Raw genomic sequence first — 19478 nt, forward strand, 5'->3', positions numbered from 1 at the left:
GACTGTTTTCATGCATTTGAAATAAAGCTCTGCTATTAGTGAATCCTCTTTGTATGTCTGCTTAGATTATTCTTGTTCCCAATAACAATCCCTTGCTGCTTTTTGCGGGTGAATAAGTAAGAGAGGGAGGCCCCGATTTCCAGGTCTGCCCACGTCCCACCGGCCGCCTGTGAACTAATGCAGCAAGAAATCCCATACAGCATCCCAGGAAAAGACAGTAAGCCTGAAGGTTGATGTGCTTGTGTATGAAAGCCTTCCAAGTTGCTTCAAGTACCAGTGAGAGAGGTTTGTAAACCCACCTCGCTCACCCCAATCCACTAAATTATACAGATCAAGGCGCTCTCCGAGCAGAACCCAATTGAACAAGTGGTTATAGATCATTTCATAGAATCCTACAGTGCAGAAGGAGGCCATTTGGCCCATCGAGTCTGCACCGAACACAATCCCACCCACACCCTACTCCCATAAGCCCACATATTTACCCTGCTAATCCCCCTGACACTAGGGTTAATTTAGCATAGCCAATCAACCTAACCTGCACATCTTTGGAGTGTGGGAGGAAACCGGAGCACCCGGAGGAAACCCACGCTGACATGAGGAGAACGTGCAGACTCCACACAGACAGTGATCCAAGCCGGAAATCGAACCCGGGACCCTGGTGCCATGAGGCAGCAGTGCTAAGCACCATGCCAACATGCCAGGGTATTTATCACCGTTCAGTAGGGCATAGTATATAAAGCTCACAAGTGCTACTACATTTTTTACTGAAGTCCTAATGGCAGCAGTAGCTATGTGCTACTTACAGTTGCTATTTAAAGCTCTACGTCATGCATCACTAGGAATCTATCTGTGAAAAGATTTAGTTCCCTGCTTTCTTTAAAAGATGCATTAACTTTGAGATACTACATAATAGGCACTCTGCAGTGGGCAAACTGTGCACTGCTAGTATCTATTGTACTTATCGTCAAAATTTACTTAGTGAAAGGTGCATGATCGTTTTTTTGGCTTTCCAGCTGGAATCCTAATCTGCACAAGGGAAAATCGCTGATGCTTTTGACTGAGAGTTTGGTCTGTAACATTCCTGATGTGTTGGATACAGTTGCTGGGAGTTTGGTATCTGACTGACTTAGTGATTTGGGAAGGACTGGGATTTTGATTCTGTCGAGGGTGGAGCTCAGGCTGTTTCATTCTGTGCTCATCTGGTCTGTGTGTTGTACTTATACCCACTGCCCATCTCATTGTGCTCCTCTCTTTCACAGTGTTCAGTGCCCAGGTCTCTGTGGATCGGCTGCTCCAGCCTGGCGGACAGCATGCCCTCCCTGAAATGCCTTCAGTCCTCGGGAACTGGCACTTTTGCCACCTTCCAGGTACACTCGCTCTCTCTTGCGCACACTTATGCCTGGCATGTCTGCTCCTTATCTGTCATGTATTCGGTTTGCAGGAAGTATCTGACCCTGGCTGTGTTTCATGTCTCTTACCCCAAGACCCGTCTGCTTGAGATATGATGATATTGGTGTTTATCAATGTCATTTTTCCATTGATCTTCCATTCTCCTGTTGAGAATAGACTTTTTGTGAATTTAATCACTTTATAAAATTATCAGTTATATTTGTTTTCAAAACAACACTTCAAAAGTGTTTTAAAAACAGAAAAAGCTTGATAAAATCAGCAGGTCTGGTAGTGTATGTGGATCTAAATGACCCTTCTACAGAACTGTTCTACAGAACAGATGCTGCCAGATCTGCCGAGTTTATCCACCATTTTCTGTTTTTATTTCAGATTTCCAGCATCCGCAGTGTTTTGTTCTTTTTTCAAAAGCGATTGTCAGCTGTAGAGAACTTTGAGATCTTGGGAATGTAAGATGCTCTATATGAATGCAAGTTCTTTGTTTTCTAAATTGAGTATGGTACTTCTGTCAATTCTCTCGCCAGCCGTCAACCAGACTGTGTGTCTGGTTAGCGCACAGTGAGATGTATTAGACATTTACACAGCATGGCAAAAGGCCATTTGGCCCTTTGTAAGTGGGCCGGCTGTTTGAATGGGCTGTGTAATTGGTCCCACTCCCTTGCTCTTTCCCCATAGCCCTGTAAACGTTTCCTTCTCAATATCCACTTCCCTGGTTTTGAGCTATGGACCTGAAGGCTCTGTGAATGGGATTAAGACTGCCTAAACTCTTCCCACAAGGCCCTTGCAATCTGTGACAGGAGAGATTCATCCCATCAGTCTGGCCAGGGTTTGTACCCGTGCCCTGCTTTGCCACTCAAAAGTATTGCTCCTGATTGCTAACCTGACTGACAAAATGTACAGAGACAGCATCCTTCATTCAGATAGTCTCTTCCACTTGGGAGCTCCTCAATGTACAAGTTCACTGCTGTGTTATAATGCGCAATTGGCATTGCTGCATTAAACGGATTGCAATACCCAGTAGCCTTTATGTTTGAAAAGTAAATTGCTAACCGCAAACACTTAAAATCCTGATGCGTAATGGGTTCTTATTAAAATGATGTAAAAGTTAATCCTGCTTTTTTCAAAATGCAACGTTTATGGTAACCTGCCTGAACAACCCCCCCCCCAAACCCCTGCCCGAGTGCATGCTCCTGTTGATGATGTGATGAGTAGAATCTTGGTTGAGACCTCGTTCTTTCGTTAACCCATGACATTGTGAAATCACTCAGACAAAAAGAAGGGATTACTGGAGTTTTGGCCATAAAAGTGTTAGTGCCACTTCAGTTTCAATCAGCCCAGGGAGCATTTAGCTGCTGCTGTTCTGGAAGGATGCTCTCCCCGCGGATCATTGATTTATTTTGAAGATGTTACCTTTGATTGCAATGTCAGCATTCCGATGGTGCTTTGATGTGTTTTTTCCCCTGCCTAATTGCAATTTGCATGTCATGCAGTGGAATCCCTTTTGTGGTGAAGAGCTGGCTGCTGTGTGTAAAGAGATGCTGCCACAATACTGGAACACAGCTAACTACAAGGTGCACAGTTCATCCTTATCTGCTGCACTCCGCAGCATAAACCAGCCAGCTGCCAGCAGTCAGATCACAACAACCAGTGGAAGTAAATGACTGGAATGGGTGCTGCAGGTTAAGACTCGTAGCCTCTCTGTAAACAGTCTGGTCCAGCAACACCGCAGGCATGATCTTGCTGACAGAGGTGTAACAACGGAGAGTGACGCATAGTACTTAGAAAACAGCACGAAGAGGTCTGTCAAATATAACTTCGAATTAAGTAGAATGTATAGGGCAGAATAAGGCCATTTGGATTGAGTGGTCTATGCTATTCCATTTATGTTCCATAGGAGCCTCCTTCCATTTAACTTTGTCTGATTCAATTGGCATAATCAACTGCTCTTTCCTTCCTCATGTACTTGGCTAGCTTTCACTTAAATGCACCATGCTACTGTCATCAAGTACTCCCTGTCGTAGTGAGTTCCACGTTCTCACCAGTCTGAGTAAAGGAGGTTCCCTTAAATTCCCTATTGGATTTATTAGTGACTATCTCATCAAAGTTCCTTTGGCAGCACCTTCCAAACTCACGACTGCTACCATCTAGAAGGACAAGGACAGCAGACACATGGGAACACCAGCCTGCAAGTTCCCCTCCAATCCACGCACTAGTCTGACTTGGAAATATATCACTGTTCCTTTACTGTCTCTGGGTCAAAATCCTAGAACACTCTCCCTAAAGCACTGTGGGTGTGCCTACACCACGTGGACTACAGTTCGAGGAGGCAGCTCACCATCACTTTTTCAAGGGCAATTAAGGATGTGCAAAAATGCTGGCCCGACCAGCAATGTCCACATTCCATAAATGGGAAAAAAAAGAAATCTTACATTTACAATCCCTAGTTTTGGTTTTTCCAGGCAAATGGAACTATCTCTCTGACCCCATCAAACCCTCCACCAGTGACATATAATGGCAGCAGTGTAAGATATACTCACCAAGGCTTCTTTCAAACGCACAACCTCTACCACCTAGAAAGACAAGGACAGGAGGAGCATGGGAACATCACCAGCTGCAAGTTCCCTTCCAAGCTATTTACAGAAAATGATTTGGAAATATATCGCTGTTCCTTCACCGTCACTCAGTCAAAATCCTACAACTTCCTTCCTAACAGCACTGTGGGTGTACTTACACCACATGGACTGCAGCGGTTCAAGGAGGCAACTTCGGGACTGCCTTCTTGAGGGCAGTTAGGGAAGGGCAACAAATGCTGACCGAGCCAGTGATGTCCACATCCCATGAACAAAGCATAATTTCCCTGTTCCTCAGTTCTGTCCTTTTAGAAAATGATCCCAATGCCTGGTTTTATTATTTTAATGGCAGAGCTTTCACGATATGAAGAGCCCAGTTACTGATTGATTTGGGGATCCGTGTATGGTACAGGCAATATCGGAATGTAGAGGTTTTTCTCACATTTACAGGTTCAAAGCTTGAATCAGGCTGTTGCAAAGAGAAAAACAGCAACCAAGTGAGTAATTCATAACTGATGAGAAAAGAAAAGGATTTATTTAATCCATAATGAATACAGAGCAGGATGAAAACAGCAGCTCCATTAGCTTTTAGAAAAGAACAGAACGGTTGAATTCTCAAAAGAAGAACGATATGTAAAGTGGGCAGTGATTTTCCTTTTTTCTCCTACCGGTGCTCTTTCTTTGAAAAGCTGTTCATCTGAACGGGAAACTCTTTCCCATTCCCATCCAGGAATTGGAAGGGAATCAGTGGAAGCATTCATTGCTGTGAGCCCCATGGTAGATGTATGTACAGCTCAGGACCTTTGTATAGACCGCAGCCTGAACAGTGAGGGCAGCAATCCCAATCTTGATTTCAACTTGGGAAAGGGTTTTGTGTGAGACATAACTCTGGGTGTAGGGAGGTGGGTGTCATGTCCCGCTGTCGTACACCATCCTTCCAGTTTGAACCTGCCTCCCTCAAAGGAGACAGCCTGACATTGAATTAACTGCTGACACAGAAACACTTTTGTTTGTATTGAAAAGTCTTATTTCTGCTTGATGGTAAACACCCTGAGCACTTCCGTGTTTTAGCTGGCAGCTTGGCTCAATTTGGTGACCTCTCACCTCTGACTTGGAAGGTTTTTGGTTGAAGGTCTTGCTGGAGCTGAGACATAATCTGGGCTGACTCTCTGTTAGAACCCATGTTTTAACACCACTAAAATATAATGGGAGCTGCTAATTTATCTTATTCCTGAATATGCAATCTTTCTGTGCACAAATCGGCTGTTGCTTTCGACTACATAACCCTTACTGCACCAGAAAGTACTTTGAAGCATTTTGGAGAGAGACCACGTTGTATAAATGCAAGGCTTATTCTCCCAGAGATCACCTCGTTCCTCCTGAAACAAAAACAGAAGAGACCAAAAACGCAGCAAGCCAGTAAAAAAGCAAGTCTGTCCATCTGCGTTTCTGATCTTCACGGGTTTTGCATTTCCAGCATTTTGTGTGCTTGTTTTCAGATTTCTAACATCTGCATCATTGACCAACTTTTAAAGTTGCAATCATTGACTTGGAGTTTACTGGCCATAGTTGTGAGTTTTTATTTTCGTTTTTGTTCTTTCATTTTAATGTATTTTCTTTTCCTCCTCTAGGTGTCCTTGTACCCTACACCGTGGCCTGACTGTGAGGGCAACTGGAGCAACCTGCTACCAGGGCTCAGTGCTATTGAGTGCTGCTCCCAAGCTGGCTGCTTGAATGTGCATGAGAGCTGACCAAGGCAGCTCCCCTCCAACCTTTATTTTATGTTTCCATTTTATGTTTATAAATGATAGCCAGCACGGATTTGTTAAAAGGACCTCACGTCTGACAATTGGTTGAGTTCTGAAGTAACGAGGGTAGTGCGGTTAATATTTTGTTCGTGGACTTTCAAAAGGCTTGTTAGCAAATTTGAAGGCCATGGCAATGCACTCACACACATTTGCACACTTACACTCACTAACACGCACACACATGCTAAACACACATACTCTCACACTCTCTCTCAGTGGTTGTGAGAGTATGAAATTGGCTGGGAGGCAGACTGGAAGAAAGTGTGTAGTGGTGCTACTCAGTTACACCAGCAGTGATGCTCTTGAAATTATGCCCTGTCTATGTAATATCCAGATGATTAATATATAATCAAAGTTTGTGGATAACGCAGAACTCAGGAATGTAATAAACAGGCCAATAGCAGAAACTTCAGGAGAATGTAGACAGGTAAAGTAGACAGACTCATTTGCAGATAATTTTTAACAAAGGGAAATATGAAGTCTATTTTGAAGGAAAATTGAGGAGAGGCAATACAAACTAAATTAGTTGAATTAAAAGTCAATATAATTTTAAAGCAATGTAGTTACCGAGAGACCGGGACTTCAGTTTATGGAAAAACTAAAGAGGTTGGAGTTGTTCTCCCTAGAGTCGAGCAGTTTAAGAGTAGATTTAATGGAGGTATTTAAAATTGTGAGGAGTTTTAATAGAGCAGATATGGAGAAACTGTTGGTAGAAGGATGGATAGCCAGAGGGGACAGATGTAAAATAATTGGTGGAAGAGCTAGGGAAGATGAGGAAAAGCATTGTTACCCAATCAGTTATAATCTGGAATGAACTACAATTGGAAAGGTGATGGAAGCATATTCAGTAGTAACTTTCAGAAAGCAATTGGATAAATAATTGAAAAGGAAAAACTTAGTGGGCTGCGGAGAAAGGGCAGAGGAGTGGGATTAATTGGATAGTTCTTTCAAAAAGCAGAAACAGGTCTCCTCCTGTGTTGTGTGATTTTATGAATGAGAGGTTTGGGGATACAAATTTGTCTCAAATGGTGTCGGATCGACTGTCCTTTCTGCTGAATGCCATATATAAGATTGCATTTTCTGCAATGAAACTGAATATCAGCCACAGTGTATAATGAGACCAATGCTGATATCGCTCAATTTTTACCATTGCCTTAGATTAATTTCTAATTAGAAAAGAAGCATAGAATCTCTACAGTGCGGGAGGTGGCCATTTGGCCCATTGAGTCTACACTGACACTCTGAAAGAGCATTTTACCCAGCCCTCCATAACTCTGTGTATTTACGACGGCAAATCCACCTAACCTACACGTCTTTGGACACTAAAAGGTAATTTAGCATGGCCAATCCAGCTAACCTGCACATCTTTCGACTGTGTGTGTGTGTGTGTGCGCATGACTGGAGCACCCAGAGGGAACCCACACAGACACGATGCAAACATGCCAACTCCACACAGACCGTTACCCAAGACCGGAATTGAACCCGAGTCCCCGGTGCTGTGAGGCAGCAGTGCTAACCACTGTGCCACCGTGCTCCTATGCAACACAGGTTGTGGTGCTCAGTTACAACACCAGCTTTAATTCCTAGACGCTGCTAATAGTGACGCATTACGTTGGACCTGGTGCTTCTGGGCTGAATAGATGCAAAGTTTTGCCATGGTTCCTGATTGCTCCAGATTGTTATACTGTGCCCTAGCATGAACACTAGTCTAGGCTCCTGCTCGACCAGGAGTTCCTTGGGTGAAGCAAGGTCAGCAGCCTTGGAACAGGAACAGGAAGAACGATGGAGGAGCAAGCAATACAAATTAAATTGATCCATGTTCTCACTCACAACCAAATGTTCACTGTATTAGATATCGTATTGCATATCTTACTAAGCAATGTAATTTTGGTTACTATAATCCATGTTGTACCTATATTGGCCAATCAGAAGCTCGGAGTCATGGAGCTTTTTGCCACTGTTCATATTGAATGTAAAAAAAAAAAAGTTTTATTTTTTACAAATCCTTTACTTTTTAAAACTATTATTTACTTTTAAAGACATTTTTCCTGGTCTCCAAGTCTATTTGGGAACTATTTTCTATCTCTTTCACAGTAACGGACAATGCCCCTTGGCATATAGTGCAAGTAAATCCTTCCAGAGTGCCATTCTGTAACATTCTGCTGCAAGATGTTTGGAGCACGCCCACAATGATTTGCCTCCTAGTTCATTTATGACAAGGTTCACATGTCTTTGTGACAGTGAGGGGTGATGCCTTGCAGCTCTCCTTGACAGACCAACTACCGTCAGGAAATCTGTATTGCAACCCAGGACTGTTAATCCTCGTCACCTGCCTGGTCTTTTCCCTGCCCAAATGCCACGGGACCAGGAGATGCTGCTGTCTCAGGAATTGAAAAATCGAGGAGCTAAATTGTGAAACCTGGGTGAAACCTGGGTGAAGCCTTAAGGCCCACGATGCAAGATACATCACTGAGGTTGAAAGATGTGGTAACTCGAGTTGTAGTGTTTGGAGGAATAAAAGCTGAGGTGTTTAACCTGGCAAAGGAAAGAGAATTTTCAGATCCTTGAAAAGAATGGCTGGGATTGGTGATGGTACAGTGGATCTTCAGTCTGTAATGGATTCTGCACTTCAATAATGCTTCATTGGCTGTGAAGCAATTTATTTTTTTTATTTGTGGGACATGGGCGTCGCTGGCTGGCCAGTATTTATTGCCCATCCCTAGTTGCCTTTGGAGGGCAGTTGAGAGTCAACAACATTGCTGTGGCTCTGGAGTCACATGTAGGCCAGACCGGATAAGGACGGCAGATTGCCATCCCTAAAGGACATTAGACATTTAGAACAACTGATAACATCATAAACAGCTACATTAATACAAATTCCTTTTTCCTTTCTCTGTTTTCTCATGCTCAAGCAATTCTAATTTCTTTGCTTTTTTCACTCTTTTTCTTTCTGTCTGTTCCTTTGCCACCTACACCATTTCAAAACAGTGAGGCTACAGGAAAGAGGAAGATTGCATATATGGAACTGCAAGGACTTTGCAAATTTTAGAGGAAGACGAAGTATCACTAGAACAAAAAGATTGCAATGAGCGTTGCTGGCCTGTTAATTGTCGCAACCCCCCCATAGAGGCAGCTACCCGTCTGGCGGAGAGGAGGCCACAAACAAACTGAACAGGAACATTTCAACCAAGGTTACAAATTATTTTGAAAGATGCAAGAAATAAAAGTTAGCCATCTCGCAAAAATTAGCTGGGGATAAACAAGAGACGAATTAATAGAATTTGACAGTCGAGTGCTGGATTTCAAATGGCAGCAGCTCGTATCCTGCCAAATGCAAGATCTCAGCACATACAATTGTTCCTAGGACATGGGCGATGCTGGCAAGATCAGCATTTATTGTCCATCCCCGTTACCCTGAAATGTTCGGAGGCTTTCTCCTTGAACAGCCTCCTGTCCTTGTGCTGATACAATGCTGTAAGTTACACTGCTTTTTTCAATTCCATTTAATAGTCTGTGCACTCCGAGGCCAATGTGATAAGAACCACATGAGCTGCTATACCTTTTGTCAATCTCTCACTTAGCCATCTGTCTGTGGGCTGGCTCTACTCTGGGGCCTTGCCGAGGAGACAGCACACATTCGAAGAACGATGAAAGAATGTTGGTGGGCTCCTCCAACCTGCTAAGTCCTCTGAACACTTACTTAGCTCGCGGTTGGGAGCAAGTCTTTTCAAGCGGCACTATGATTAATTGTAATATCGTAACTTCTCCCTAACTGAACTGCATCCCCCTCTTCATTACACACAACAACAAGCAAGCAATAACATGCATTTCTATATCCCCTAATGATGTTAAATGTCCCAAGGTGCTTCACAGGAGTATAATCAGACTATATTTGATACAAGCACAAGGAGATGTTAGGACTGATGGTCAAAAGCTTGGTCAAAGAGGTTGGTTTTGTGCAGAATCTTAAAGGAAGAGACCAGTGGAGAAGTTTGGGTAGGGAATTCTGGAGCTTGGCACTAAGTCACTGCTGCCAACGATGAAGCAAAGGAAATCGGGAATGCTGGAGGAACATGGAGATCTCGTGTTGTAGGGCTGGGGGAGGTTAATACTAGTTATTCCTGGTTCGAGCTTTTCTAAAGAAGCCATATAAATGTTGCTTTTCTGCTATTATAGCTGGTTGTGTGTATTTAAATTGTGGGGGGATGGGAACATTGCTTCACTATTCTGTCCCTTTGGTTGGAGTTAGTTTGTTAAAAATAGCCTTGAGTAAAATGTTAGCCGGATTGTAAATATCTGACATTTGGAGCGAGATGTAAAGATGAATTGAATTCTGTTCATGCCTCTATTCTTGTGCTGGCACTTTCAGGAGAGAGCTGTGTAGAATCATCTCTTTAATGGTTTTCAAAAGCAAATGATTCCCCAGTGCAGAGATCAGGAATGCCTCGGAGAAGGATTGCATAGCCCTTTGCCCAATCTGGTGAAGCAGTGTGTTTGTGCAGGTTCAAAAGGGTCTGTGTAGAATGTACTGCTTCCATCAAATTAATGCGCATCATTCTACTCCACAATTACATTTCCAACTTGCTTCTGTAATGCACAAGCCCGATCTAAGCTTTAAATTTCGTGGTACACTAGTCACACACTTATCAAGATACAGCTGTTATAATGCTGTTTGTCATGTATAGAGAATGATGAATGATAGAATTGTTTTTCTCTCCAGCATAACCCAGTAGCCTGTGATGTCCTGTGTCAACTGGCATCAAATGACTGTCGTAAAATGACTTTCCCATCCCAACCTTGCCCCCCAACCTTTTGCAAAGCTACTGAGCCTTGCTGGGTATTTGGGTGCCAACTACCAAAATGCCAACGAGTGATGGCGCACTATTGGACTTTGGAGGATTGCACACACAAACTGACTTTTTAAAAGATTCATTTTATGGGATGTGGGCATCGCTGGCGAGGCCAGCATTTATTGCCCATCCCTAGTTGCCCTTCAGAAAGGGGTGGTGAGTTGCATTCTTGAACTACTGCAGTCCCTGAGGTGTTGGTACTGCCACAGTGCTGTTAGGGAGGGTGTTCCAGGATTTTGACCCAGCACCAGTGAAGGAACGGTGATATATTTCCAAGTCAGAATGGTGAGTGACTTGGAGGGGAGGGAACCTCCAGTTGATGAAGTTCCCAGGCATCGACTGCTCTTGTCCTTCTAGATGGTAGTGACATTGGTTTGGAAGGCACAGCCTAAGATCTTGCAGTGCATCTTGTAGATGGTACAGCTGCCATTGTTCGTCGGTGGTGGAGGGAGTGAATGTGGAAGGGGTGCCAATCAAGTGGGTTGCTTTGTCCTGGATGGTGTCAAGCTTCTTGAGTGTTGATGGAGCAGCACTCATCAAGACAAGTGTGGAGTATTCCATCACACTCCTGACTTATGCCTTGTAGATAGTTGACAGCCTTTGGGAGGTCAGGAGGTGAGTTCCTCACCCCAAAATCCCTAGCCTTTGACCTGCTCTGGTAACCACAGTATTTATATGGCTAATCCAGTTCAGTTTCTGGTCAGTAATAAGTCCAAGGATGTTGATAGTGGGGAATTCAGTGATGGTATTGCTATTGAATGTCAATGGTTAGATCTCTGGTTGGAGATGACCATTGCCTAGCACTTGTGTGGTGTGAATGTTAGTTGCCACTTATCAGCCCAAGCCTGGATATTGTCCAGTTCTTGCTGCATTTGGACATGGACTGCTTCAGCATCTGAGGAGTTGCGAATGATGCTGAACACTGAAGTTATCTGCAAAATTTCCCACTTCTGACCTTCTGATGGGAAGGAGGTCATTGATGATGCAGCTGACGATGTTTGTGTCTAGGACACTACTTGGTCTATACCAGTTTATATATGTTCGTATGCAATGTCCTGTTGTAGCAAAAGCAGGACTCCTGGCTCCCTCTCCCTTCCATGTGTTGCTAAAATCAGTTGAATGAAGCTGTGGCCATCCTTGGCTGTATGGCTTTGGGCTTTACCAATCCAGGCATTAGAAGCGTCTTTTTTTAAAATGCAGTGTACAGGATTTGGACGGCGCTGGCTAGAACAGCATTTATTGCCCATCCCTAGTTGCCCTTGAGAAGGTGATGCTGAGCTGCCTTTGTGAACTGCTGCAGTCCCTGTGGTGTAGGTACACACACACTGCTGTTAGGGAGGGAATTCCAGGATTTTAACTCAGTGACAGTGAGGAATGGCGATATATTTCTAAGTCAAGATAATGAGTGACTTGAAGGGGAACCTCCAGGTGGTGGTGTTTCCAGCGGCTCTTGTCCTTCGAGATGGTTGTGGTCTTGGGTTTGGAAGATGCTGCCTCAAGAACCTTGGTGAGTTCCTGCAGTGCGTCTTGTAGATGGTACACACAGCTACAACTGTTCGTCAGTGATGGAGGGATTGAATGTTTATGGGGTGGGGGAATGAAGCAGTTCTGTCCTGGGCGCTAATTCTCCTCTTATTATGACAGACTGAGTAGCTCGGCGAGGAAATGCCATCAGGGAATATCAAATGCTGCAGAGATATTCTCTGTGATAGAGGTCAAGGCTCTTCTACAAAGCTCCTTCTACAGTGTCTCAGGAATGTGCCTCAGCTCCCACCTCACTAGCCCACTCCTTACTGCAATCATCCTTGTGCTGCTTTGAGTGACAGTGAAGGCTGTCAGTTTTGAACTGTGCCCATGCTCATGAGCTGCACGGAGACTAACCAAATTTACCCTGCACAAAAAACATATAGCCAGAGACACAGCAAAACTTCTATCCTATCCAGGTATTTGAACCCAGGTCTGAGACGTGAAAGATTAGTGTCTAACCCACTGAACCATACGATTCCTTTCAAACTTTATTACTTGTATTTTGCGATGAATAATTTGTTCAAGTCTAATTTTCAAATACTCTCACCAAAAGCTTCTGACCTCGTCCGCGGCTTGGATTCTCTGGTGTCTCTGCACTAAATGGAGCCCCAAATTCTCCATTCTCACTGGCAGTGGGGCAACCGTGGACAAGATCGGAGAATCCCGCCCACTATGTATTTTATCTGTAAAAGTTGGTTCTTATAAACATTTATCAGAGTTCATGGGATGTTTATCATCAGTAATTAATGAATCACTGACATATTACTGAAAGACTTATTTATTACTGAAATATTACATATAACTGAAAGGCAATTGGATCGCTATCTGAAAAGGAGAAATTTGCAGGTCTATGAGGAAAAGGCAGGGGAATGCATGAGCTGAATTGTTACTTCGGAGGGCCAGCACAGACACAATGGGCTGATTGGCCCCCTTCTGTGCCATAACCATCCTATGATTCTATCGATGCAGTGACTGTGCCCAGAATGGTGGGATATAGATCTGCAGATTGTTTCCATCACATTTGATAGTTAACATGGCACAGGAGCGGGTAGTGAGTGTATGTAGGAGAGTGGAGAATACTTGGTATTTATTATTCACATCACATTAGAAAGCCCTTTTTTTCTTTCTCTTAGCCCCTGCTGCATGCTTAAACTAGTGAAAGAAATAAAGCACTATAAGGTTGCAAGGGGGAAAGCTGGTGCTTTTGAGATGTGTAGTATTTGGCACTCCTTATTTCTCAGCACTGGCTGACAGAATGGGACCAACTGCACTCAAGACCTGTAAAGGGCAATGTTTCAGAAGCAGCCCTCGACGGAAGCTGGTTAGAGACATCCATATCCTGGCTTGATGAGCCCCGTGTTGCTTAAGAGGCTGTAAAGACAATGCTTTTGAGTGGCAAGCCAAGACAAAAGACTCATTCCACCTGACAGGCATGGTGGATCATGGTGGTAAAAATGTCAGGCTCTCTCGGCTCGAATAGCAGCCTCAGGCTTCGAAAGACTTTTTTTTTGTCTTTGAGATGGAAACATAAATTGGATCCCTGCCCAAAAGCTCAATCTAGACTGTAATTGTATCTCTCAGCTTGGAACCGAGGGAACATGTGCAAAGTGGCCCGTAAATGATTCCATCGAAGGAAAAAAACACAAGGTCAGGTTTCTGCATCGGTGATTCCACCCTCCCCCTCCCCAACCAGAGCCTTGACCTCTATCACAGAGAATATCTCTGCAGCATTTGATATTCCCTGATGGCATTTCCTCGCCGGGCTACTCAGTCTGTCACAATAAGAGGAGAATTACAGTGTTGACGGATCGGTAATAGGACATGAGAAAGTGCTCTTGTGTCACTCGCTGATGTCTCGGAACATGCTCTCTTCGCAAAAAAATTTTTCGCAGGTGATTGACAGAGCTGAAGATTTATCTTGGCAAGCTGCGTGCCACGCTTTGCGGTGATTGTACCACACGGACTGCAGAATGTTCTTGGTGCATAAAAGCACTTGGAAGAATGAGAGAGAGAAAATCGGGGGGAGAGCTCTCATAATATGCAGTGTGAGGCAGGAGTGATATCAGGTTGGCAGTCTGCCGAGCAAACATTTGGTAATTTTCCCATCAACGATTCGACAAAGAGGAGGCCAGTCAGCCCTTCCAGCTGTTATATAGGAACTGGAATAGGACATTCAGCCCATCCAACCTGTTCTATCAATTACTTCAATCAAGGCTGATCTGTATCTCATCTCCATATTTCCTAAGAAGATGAGAAATAGGAATGGGAGCAGGTCATATAGGTCCTCAACCTTGCTTCATCATTCCTTAATGACACCCCTGAGCTTTCAGATCAACTCCACTTTCCCACTGTGTTCCCATTATACCCTAACCAACAAAAAAAATATCAATTTTTGAGTTAACAGATCCACTTGATCCCCAACCTCAAAATCCTTTTGGGAGAAGTGTTCCAGTTTTCCGCTCCCGGAAAAGAATGCTCCCTGATTCCACTCCTGAATGGTTTCACTCTAGCTTTAAGATGGTTCCTTCTTGTACTGGACTCCCCCACCAGAGGCAATAATCTCTCCCTGTCGACCTTATCGCATCCTTTGATTTTAAACACCTCGCATTATTCCATACAGGTAGACTACTGCTCCAAAGAATACTGTACCAAAATTGACAGTGCTATACAATCAGAGCTCCGACAGAACACAGCGATCTGTTTACCCACCCCCCCATTGCTAGGCTCCCAAGCTCGGCTGTGCCAGCGAAGGATGGTGCTGCGTGGAAACCCACTGCCCTAATAACAACTTAAACAGCATTTGAAAAGCTCCTGTAAACACAAAGGCCCCAAGATGCTTCATAGAAGCAATTATCAAACATAAATTTGACCCCATAAAGAAACATTAGGGCAGGTGCCCAAAAGGCTTTGTCAAAGTGTTCAGTTTTAAGAAACATCCTAAAGGAGGAGAGAGCAATGGAGGAAGTCAAAGACAGTAAGAAGTTTAACAACACCAGGTTAAAGTCCAACAGGTTTATTGGTGGCAAAAGCCACAAGCTTTTGGAGCCTTAAGCTCCTTCAGGTGAGTGGGAATTCTGTTCACAAACGGGGCATATAAAGACACAAACTCAATTTACAGAATAATGGTTGGAATGCGAATACTTACAACTAATCAAGTCTTTAAGATACAAACAATGTGAGTGGAGAGAGCATTAAGACAGGTTAAAGAGATGTGTATTGTCTCCAGACAGGACAGACAGTGAGACCCTGCAAGTCTAGGCAAGCTGTGGGGATTACAGATAGTGTGACATGAACCCAATATCCCGGTTGAGGCCGTCCTCATGTGTGCGGAACTTGGCTATCAGTTTCTGCTCAGCGACTCTGTGCCGTCGTGTGTCGTGAAGGCCGCCTTGGAGAACGCTTACCCGAAGATCAGAGGCCGAATGCCCGTGACCGCTGAAGTGCTCCCCAACAGGAAGAGAACAGTCTTGCCTGGTGATTGTCAAGCGGTGTTCATTCATCCGTTGTTGCAGCGTCGCTGAGCAGAAACTGATAGCCAAGTTTCGCACACATGAGGACGGCCTCAACTGGGATATTGGATTCATGTCACACTATCTGTAATCCCCACAGCTTGCCTGGACTTGCAGAGTCTCACTGGCTGTCCTGTCTGGAGACAATACACATCTCTTTAACCTGTCATAACGCTCTCTCCACTCACATTGTACCTTTAAGACTTGATTTATCTGCAAGTATTCGCATTCCAACCATTATTCTGTAAATTGAGTTTGTGTCTTTATATGCCCTGTTCGTGAACAGAATTCCCACTCACCTGAAGAAGGAGCTTAAGGCTTGTGGCTTTTACTACCAAATAAGCCTGTTGGACTTTAACCTGGTGTTGTTAAACTTTTTACTGTGTTTACCCCAGTCCAACGCCGGCATCTCCACATCATGGAAGTCAAAGAGGCAGGGAAGGATGAGGCCATCAAAGAACTGAAAACAATGGTGAGGATTTAAAAATGAGACATTGCCAGAACAGGACCCAGTGTAGGTTAAGACCATAAGACCATAAGACATAGGAGCGGAAGTAAGGCCATTCGGCCCATCGAGTCCACTCCACCATTCAATCATGGTTGATTTCAACTCCATTTACCCGCTCTCTCCCCATAGCCCTTAATTCCTCGAGAAATCAAGAATTTATCAATTTCTGTCTTGAAGACGCTCAACGTCTCGGCCTCCACAGCCCTCTGTGGCAATGAATTCCACAGACCCACCACTCTCTGGCTGAAGAAATTTCTCCTCATCTCTGTTCTAAAGTGACTCCCTTTTATTCTAAGGCTGTGCCCCCGCGTCCTAGTCTCCCCTGTTAATGGAAACAACTTCCCTACGTCCATCCTATCTAAGCCGTTCATTATCTTGTAAGTTTCTATCAGATCTCCCCTCAACCTCCTAAACTCCAATGAATATAATCCCACGATCCTCAGACGTTCATCGTATGTCAGGCCTACCATTCCTGGGATCATCCGTGTGAATCTCCGCTGGACCCGCTCCAGTGCCAGTATGTCCTTCCTGAGGTGTGGGGCCCAAAATTGCTCACAGTACTCCAAATGGGGCCTAACCAGTGCTTTATAAAGCCTCAGAAGTACATCCCTGCTTTTGTATTCCAAGCCTCTTGAGATAAATGACAACATTACATTTGCTTTCTTAATTACGGACTCAACCTGCAAGTTTACCTTTAGAGAATCCTGGACTAGGACTCCCAAGTCCCTTTGCACTTTAGCATTATGAATTTTGTCACCGTTTAGAAAATAGTCCATGCCTCTATTCTTTTTTCCAAAGTGTACGACCTCGCACTTGCCCACGTTGAATTTCATCAGCCACTTCTTGGACCACTCTCCTAAACTGTCTAAATCTTTCTGCAGCCTCCCCACCTCCTCAATACTACCTGCCCCTCCACCTATCTTTGTATCATCGGCAAACTTGGCCAGAATGCTCCCAGTCCCGTCATCTAGATCGTTAATATATAAAGAGAACAGCTGTGGCCCCAACACTGAACCCTGCGGGACACCACTTGTCACCGGTTGCCATTCTGAGAAAGAACCTTTTATCCCAACTCTCTGCCTTCTGTCTGACAGCCAATCGTCAATCCATGTTAGTACCTTGCCTCGAATACCATGGGCCCTTATTTTACTCAGCAGTCTCCCGTGAGGCACCTTGTCAAAGGTTAGTGAACACTGGGCGATGGGTGATCCAGTGTAGGTTAGTGAACACTGGGCGATGCGTGATCCAGTGTAGGTTCGTGAACACAGGGGTGCTGGGTGATCCAGTGTAGGTTAGTGAACACAGGGGTGATCGGTGATCCACTGTAGGTTAGTGGACACAGGGGTGATGGGTGATCCAGTGTAGGTTAGTGAACACAGGGGTGATGGGTGATCCACTGTAGGTTAGTGAACACAGGGGTGATGGGTGATCCAGTGAAGGTTAGTAAACACGGGGCGATGTGTGATCCAGTGTAGGTTAATGAACACAGGGGTGATGGGTGATCCACTGTAGGTTAGTGAACACGGGGCGATGGGTGATCCAGTGTAGGTTAGTGAACACGGGGTGATGGGTGATCCAGTGCAGATTAGTGAACACAGGGATGATGGGTGATCCACTGTAGGTTAGTGAACACTGGGCGATGGGTGATCCAGAGTAGGTTAGTGAACACTGGGCGATGGGTGATCCACTGTAGGATAGTGAACAGAGAGGTGTGACCCAGGGAAAGTTAGTGAATGCGGGTGATGGGTGACTGACATCTTTTACGAGTTTGGATGTAGGCAGCAGAATTTTGGATGGGCTTTAATGATGGTGGCGAAAGGGGAAAATACAAATATTTATGGTGTGAGGGTGATGAGAAACTAAAAACAAAAGGCAGGAAGGGAAATGAAGTCATTGAGTTGCTCTCACCTTCCACGACGTTAATATTGATAGCATCATGAGTGGTGGCCTGAGAGCTGGCCATTACTTTCCTGCCTGCACTCCGAGACCCAAAGGAAATGGGAAGCAGAATTGAAAATGAAGTGAGATGAGACACCCGGTCAATAGCAACACGAAACAACCACCAACCTATGCAGCAAGTCCCTTCTAATATCAACAGTTAACACTGGACTGCCCATCCTAAAAGACTTCTGCTTTTGGTGTAAGCAGTTTGAATGATGCAGAAAAGCACTTCACCAGGTCAGCCACCTCAACAGTGTCTATAAGAGTGTTTATCCCTGTTTTTACAGCATTCCTCACATGGGGAAAGACATTAAAAGGCACTTTACATTGTTAATTAAGAGGTGTTAGGGGGCAAATGGATTGTGTGAGGGTTGGGGGGGGAAAAGGGGGGGTTAGGCAGTGGGAATGAGAGAGGAACATAACTTAGAAATAATTTGTACTTCTGTAGAGCTTTACATGACCTCAAGGCATCCCCAAGTGCTTTAAAACCAAATGCGTACTTTTAAAATGTACCTTTATCATGTGGGAAATGTCGCAGCCAATTTTGTTTATAGCAAGCTTCCACAGACATATAAATGTAGAAAATAGGAGCAGGAGTCAGATGTTTGGCCCTTCGAGCCTGCTCTGCCATTCATTATGTTCATGGCTCATCATCCAACTCTCTCTCTCTCTCTCTCTTCCCCCCCCCACCCCCCCCCCTCCCCCCCCCCCCCCCCCACCGCGCCCCCGGCATATCCCTTGATTCCTTTAGCCCCAAGAGCTATATCTAACTTCTTGAAATCACAATGTTTTGGCCTCAACTGCTTTCGGTGATAGTGAATCCCACTGATTTACCACTCTCTGGGTGAAGAAATTTCTCCTCATCTCAGTGCTAAAAGGTTTACCCCTTATCCTTAGACTGTGAGCCTTGGTTCTGGACACCCCACCATTGGGAACATTTTTCCTTGTCTAGTCCTGTTAGAATTTTATAGGTTTCTATGAGATCCCCCCTCCCCACAATCTCCTAAACTCCAGCAAGTATAATCTTAATCAACTCAATCTCTCCTCATGCATCAGTCTCGCCATCCCAGGAATCAGTCTGGTAAACCTTCGCTGTATTCCCTCTAAAGTGAGAACATCCTTCCTCCTCTGACACGGAGATCAAAACTGCACATAGTATTCCAGGTGTGGCCTCACCAAGGCCCTGTACCATTGCAGCAAGATATTCCTGCTCCTGTATTTGAATCCTCTCGCTATGAAGGCCATTTGCCTGCTTTACCACGTGCTGCACCTGCATGCTTCCCTTCGGCAACTGGTGTACGAGGACATCCCAGTTTCATTGCACATTCGCCTCTCTCCATTCAGATAATAATCTGCCT

The 19478-nt window shown here is 44.6% G+C and overlaps 1 protein-coding gene across 3 annotated transcripts in view; it reads left to right on the forward strand.

Moving 5' to 3' along the window:
* LOC144500311 (F-box/WD repeat-containing protein 1A-like) overlaps nucleotides 1-19478 on the forward strand; it is a 207141-nt gene that overhangs the window by 33326 nt on the left and 154337 nt on the right. For all 3 annotated transcript variants that reach the window (XM_078223003.1, XM_078223005.1, XM_078223004.1), the window contains exon 2: nucleotides 1260-1367. In XM_078223003.1, the coding sequence (XP_078079129.1) occupies nucleotides 1260-1367 (108 nt within the window). The remainder of the gene's footprint in view (nucleotides 1-1259; nucleotides 1368-19478) is intronic.

This window comes from Mustelus asterias, chromosome 11, assembly GCF_964213995.1.
Source record: "Mustelus asterias chromosome 11, sMusAst1.hap1.1, whole genome shotgun sequence".
NCBI classification, from domain to species: Eukaryota; Metazoa; Chordata; class Chondrichthyes; order Carcharhiniformes; family Triakidae; genus Mustelus; species Mustelus asterias.